This window comes from Euprymna scolopes, chromosome 9 (genome assembly GCF_053919585.1).
Source record: "Euprymna scolopes isolate OS-2025 chromosome 9, ASM5391958v1, whole genome shotgun sequence".
In the NCBI taxonomy this organism is placed as follows: Eukaryota; Metazoa; Mollusca; class Cephalopoda; order Sepiida; family Sepiolidae; genus Euprymna; species Euprymna scolopes.
In genome coordinates, this window is record NC_136490.1 from 493,258 (window position 1) to 499,257 (window position 6,000).

The window sequence follows — 6,000 nt, forward strand, 5'->3', positions numbered from 1 at the left end:
TGAAGGCTGCTGTACCGTTCAGTGGAGCAAATGACCACATACTAGAATACACCTTTTGGCAGGTGTTTCAGATGACACCAGTTGGCTACTGCGAGTGTATTTGAGGCTTAATGAGCTTGGACTAGACGAATTACTAGCCAGAGCCTGAAACATTCTGAAAGCTATAAAAGCACCTGAACCACTAACAGATGCTACAGATTTCTGGGGTTTTTTTGCAATTTTTTAGCAGATTATTATTAATTGCACACTTATCTACCAAATTATCAAAAACAAAAAAAGTCAATATTTAGACACTTGAAGGGGGTGCTCAGTTTTTAAATTTTCAACATCCAAGTAAATAGATTCTCTATATTGGAAACACTTGACAAGAACACGTCACATGAGAGAGTTTTTATTTATATTTTTATTTTTTCATTTGCTGGAACTTAATGAAAATTATGTTTGAAAAGAATGGGTGCTTATTTGGAGGGGAGGGGCACCAGTGGAGAGTTTTGTCCATGCAAGGAAAGTAATTTTTTTTTAGATGGGGGGGGGGGGTCATTTTTATTTCTCACTTTTTTAAGGTGAGGGAGGATTCATATCTACCTTTTTTGATTTCATTTATAATACCCCACACTCACTCGCAAAAATTAAATTATAAATGAGAGAAAACAAAAATATAGATACAAGTCTTCTCCACTAAAAAAAAAAAAAAATGTTGGCCCCTCTCCAAAATAAAATAAACTTGTGCATGGATGTTAATAAATTTTGGAAAGCTCACGGTAACATCCATGCACAAGTACCAGTTTTGTTTAAATGTTTCACAATTCAAAGTGATTTTTAATTAAAAAAATTTGAAACAAATTTTGTTTTCTCATTAAGTGTTTCCAATATGAGGAATAAATTTACTAGAATAGTGTGATTAAAAACTGAGCACCCCTTTCAAATGACTAAATATTAACTTCTTAGTTTTTTTGTATTTGATAATCTGATAATATTGGTACTCATGCAGAGAGTGATCCGTGCTTAAATAATAACGTTATTATTTAAAAAGCCATTCTTAACATAGGGAGGGGAGGGTATTTTGTACCTATTCTATACTTTAACCTTACAATTGAATAAAAAAAAACATATAAAACTTTAATTAAACGTGGAAATACGATTTAAAGAATAGCGTGGGTTACTATCTGCATTAGCAACATAATATTTCATAATCAAATAGATTAGTGTCCAACCGATAATAATCCACTGAAAAAATTAGAAAAAAAAAGTATAAGGGAGTACACATTATACACGTCCACTATATTTTCATTCGTTGCTACTACACATTATTTAAAAAGAAAAATTATTTATGAAACTTACTTAGGTTTATCGTATTTCCATTTATCTTCATTGAAATTACTTTACAATAATTGTATGAAATTTTCATAGAAAAGCGGATCGTTAAATGATTTTTAATAAGAAAAATAAGTGTTTACATTTAAGAATATTAATTGGACGATCTTTTAAAGGGATAAAAACCGTGTAAACTTTTGGTGATGCAAAAGAATAGGCAACACGACGTCTGCAGCAAAAAGTATCAGATAAAAAATTATTTTAATTTTCGAAAAACATATGTAAAGAAATCAATAAATATTTCATAAAGTAGTATATATTTTATAATACTAAAAACAAATTCATAAGAATGAAACGATCACATTTTATTTATTATTTTATGAAATAAATAATTAAGTAATTACATGAATGTGTGCTGCCGACTGAGTCACCTACTCCTTTGTATCACCAAACGTTTTTCTTTGTTTGAGAATTTACTTTATATTTTCAAATAAACAGATTACAGTATATATTATTAATGAGAAAACAGAGTTACATTTTCCAAACATAATAATATTGCCTTTTGTAATGCTTTTGCGGCGACACAGGCCATTGTTCTATATGTTTATTAAAATTAATGGTGCTAATGCACTTACTGATCCGCGCTACTTTTTTTTAATCGTATTTCCAAGTTTAATTAAAGTTTTATGATATGTTTTTTTTATTCAATTGTAAGTACAGATTAGGTACAAAACACCCTCCCCTCCCCATGTTAAGAATGGCTTTTTAAATAATAACGTTATCATTTCAGCACGGATCAATAAGTGCAGGACTGCAGGAGGAGTACCAAATTAATAAAATAAACAGAATAAGTTTCAGAATCAATTTAATTGAAATAAATTTAACAAAATCATCATTAAAATAGTAGATCGAAATAATAACAATAAATTTTAAAGCATTAGTTTGAACTTTATTATGGAATAACAAATTGAGGGAATTAATACTTACTTTTCGTCAAATCTTGTTAAGCATAATTTGTTGTACAGAGAGAACAAGAAAACAAGTATATTGCTTGTAAATTTAAAAATTTAAAGGTTATGAAAAATCGTCTTACAAATAAGACTTCAAAATGAACGTTTACTGTTTGAAGTTGTGCTAAATCGGAAAACGATTTTGATTATTTCCCCTTTTGTATTTCCTCTCTTCTCCCTCTTTTAATGATTTGTTTAATGATTTGTTTATGTAAGATAAAAATCAAGGTATTCATATTTCTCGAGACATTTCATTGTTAAATTACTTCCCTTGTATTCTAGATCGACAGATATTATGTATTGGCGCTGTTTTACAATTTGTCATTGTGCAGAGGGAAACAACTCTTGTTTACTTGAACTTGTACTAAACAGGAAGAAGGATTTCGATTATCTCCCCTTTGGTATTTTCCCTATTCTATTTACCTCTTTTAATGGAAAAGATTTGTTTAACATAAAAATCAAGGCATTCCGGCATATTTCTCGAGATATTTTATTGTTGCATTACTTCCCTTGTATTATAGACAATGATAACCCAACCAATCTAATAATCAAACACGTCGCAAATTTACCGTTTGCATGGTATTAACCCCTGAACCCGGGACTATTTTCCACATTTATGTGCTTTCACGTAAGCAAACTGTCTTCTTACATGGTGTACGAATCTTCCGCAGACAATTTAAAATTATATGAAAAAGAAATAAAACAAGAAGAAAAGAAAACCACTCTAAATGGGGGAGGGGGATAATGTCGGAAAGACATTTTTTTTTTTTTTTTTTTCAGAACATAGAATTTTCAAATTTTTTCTTCATTGGCGGACAATTTAAAATTAGAAGAAAAAGTTGTCTAAAACAAACCTTAAAAAAATACATTACAGCACTTTGGGGGGGGATTTTTTTTTTTTTGTCTTACATAGTTTTTAATGCATTTTAATTGATCTAAAACAAAGATTTCACAAGCGGTTTACAAAAAACATAAGCACCAAACATTTTTATGCTTTTTTGTTTTTGGGAGAGGGGATTCAATTATAGAACTTGTGTGGTTTAACAGGTGCTTCTGCAGTTTAATTAACCGTTTTTCCATAAGTAATGTGCCAACATTTACCGATTAGAATAGCATTTAACATTTTTAGGAGATTTTACTGGTTTCTATTTACATCGACTCTGTGCTTCCATACCTAAATTGAGAGACGCATGAGCCAACTTCCAGTGTATTTAAAAGTTAGTGTCTCCTTTTATTCACCATTACCAACTTTTATTAAAACAAGGATGAAAATATGAAAAAAAGAAAGGCTTATAATATTAATAACACCGGCGCACGTCACGTCCCCTGCAACTGTATGTGGGGCAAGAGCTAACAGACAGTATGTACACTTTATACGCTTTCTCTCTCCACCGCGCCCCATCGTTTGTTGCAGGCAAGGGTATAAATATCCTAACTCGCTACAAAAGAAAATAATGAAACAAATGGAAAGAAGGAAACAAAACTCAATTGCTGGATAAAATAAACATGTCGTTTATTTTCTGTTGAAAAATGAATGTTTTAGGTGTAACTCGTGGTCATGTCCGCGCGTGGAAAGAGGAGTGAGTAATGTAGTGGAACGAGAAATGGCAGTCCAGCGTGTAGACAAAGAAAAAGATAGAGGGTTGACATCAATAAAACTGCGTGCACATGTTGGTACTTGTCCACGTGGAAATGTCTTCAGGCCACATAGCTGTGGACGCAAACTTGTCTGGTTGATGGACCAAAGCAAAAGGAAAAAAAAAGTGAGAAAGTCAATCCAGTTCATGGAGAGAGAAAGCATATAAAGTGTACATACTGTCTGTTAGGAAGATCGATTAAAAATCTTTTTTCTGCAAGTAAATGTTGATATGATTTAGCTTTATCTATAAATTGTTGCACATCAATTATAATTTTAGGGGGTTTGCTCCAGTTTGGTGTGGTTGGAGTATGTTATAAACATCAAGTAACACAAGTTATCTCCTCTTGACTGGAATTACTTCCACCATCACCATTGCCTTTAACCTGCCACCACTCAATCACGTGGTATATTGTAGTAGCAAAAACTACTACTCCTTCTTAGTGTTAATAAAGTTTCTGTTACGTTCACACATGTGTCTCCCTCTTCTCTCCATATTTTTGCTAACCCTTTACTAATACAGGCCACATAATACAACGTGGTGTCAGAAAATAATTATGAACCTTAACACTCACAAACGTCAATATATATATATGAAAACAAAAAACTATGGAATTTCTGCCGCATCTCAAAGAACTCAACTTTTCATCAGACAATCTCAGACAAGAATGGGATACATGGAAAACCCCATTCAAGTTATTTTTACAAGCAACAGAATCAGGTAAAAAGCCAGAGAAGGTTTAAACATCGATATATTGACCTGTATAGAAAATGGAGGAAGAAAAATTTACTACACCTTCAATTTCGAGAACGAAGACCAAAAATACAACTTGAAAAATGTGATAGAAAAATTCGACTTGCACTGCCAACCAAGAAAACCCCCTAACTTTTCTCACATACCAATTCTTGACTTGCAAACACAAAGAAACGCAGAGATTTGACGAATACGTCACTGAACTATGACAAAAAGCAGCAAATGTAAATTTGGAGAACTTACCGAGAGATTAATAAAAGATATTCTTCTCTGTGGCATTAACGACAACATGCTTCGAGAAAGAATGCTGAGAGAACCATCGTTGGGTTTAGAAAAAGCAATTCAAGCAGGGCTCAGTGCTGAAGAAACAAAGAGACACTCTAAAATAATGGCCATGTCAAACACAGAAAATATATCGCTAATTCGGGACATGAAGAAAAATAGAATAACAAAAGACAAGATGTCTGCCCATGCAACTTTTAAACAAGACAAAAAGCCTGCCAAAACACAGTGCTGGATTGAAAAATGTACCTATTGCTCCAATTCGCACCAGAAAAACAACTGTCCCGCATATAAGAAAACCTGTACAAACTGTGGAAAGAAAGGGCATTATGCACGAATGTGTCAAAGAAAAAAATTATACAATGTCGGACAATCATACAACTCAGACCACATTTAACTTAACGCCATATTGAAAAAAAATATACATGTGCTCCAAACTGACAAGTGGAAAATAAAACTACAAGGTAATGAAACATTTATTAATTTTAAAATTAATACAGGAGCTGAAGTGAATGTAATACCAGTAAAGACTTACAAGACAATAAAACCTAAACCTAAATTAACGAAAACAACGATAACACTAATCGCATACAACAGTACACAAATTCCGATAATAGGAAGCTGCATGATACAGCTACAAAACAAAGACATAAAAATAAATACCCAGTTTATCGTAGCAGATACTAATGCAAATGCAGTAATTAGTGCAAACACAGCGGAAAATCAGGGATTGTTAAAAAGAATACATGCAATAAATAAGACTGATATAGAAGCCCCAATAGGAAGATACAAATATTGCTTTGGTGACCTCGGAAAATTACCAGTCACTCACCACATAACTATAAACCGAGATATAAACCCTGTTATAAATCCCCCAAGAAATAAAAAACACTTTTGCAAAATTTGGTATTCCACAAATAGTGATCAGCGACAATGGACCTGAGTACGCATTATCTGAATTTAGACAATTTGCTAAAGATTGGGATTTCAAACACATCACAACA

The 6,000-nt window shown here is 32.4% G+C and overlaps 2 protein-coding genes across 5 annotated transcripts in view; one reads left to right on the forward strand and one right to left on the reverse strand.

Annotated features, from left to right (window-relative positions):
• The window catches only part of LOC145284415 (uncharacterized), a 92,055-nt gene extending 89,415 nt beyond the window's left edge, over positions 1–2,640 (reverse strand). For all 4 annotated transcript variants that reach the window (XR_013868822.1, XR_013868821.1, XR_013868820.1 and 1 more), the window contains exon 1: positions 2,302–2,640. The gene's annotated coding sequence lies outside the window, so the exon portion shown is untranslated. The remainder of the gene's footprint in view (positions 1–2,301) is intronic.
• A 2,279-nt stretch (positions 2,641–4,919) lies between these two features.
• LOC145285003 (uncharacterized) lies at positions 4,920–5,393 on the forward strand. The gene has a single exon (XM_080134092.1). It carries the CDS (start codon positions 4,920–4,922, stop codon positions 5,391–5,393), a length of 474 nt encoding a protein of 157 aa, XP_079990218.1.
• Positions 5,394–6,000: the final 607 nt, after the last annotated feature.

Excerpts from the sequence above, each read along its gene's own strand:
- LOC145285003 (XM_080134092.1), top strand. The coding sequence starts at position 4,920 with ATGACAAAAAGCAGCAAATGTAAATTTGGAGAACTTACCGAGAGATTA.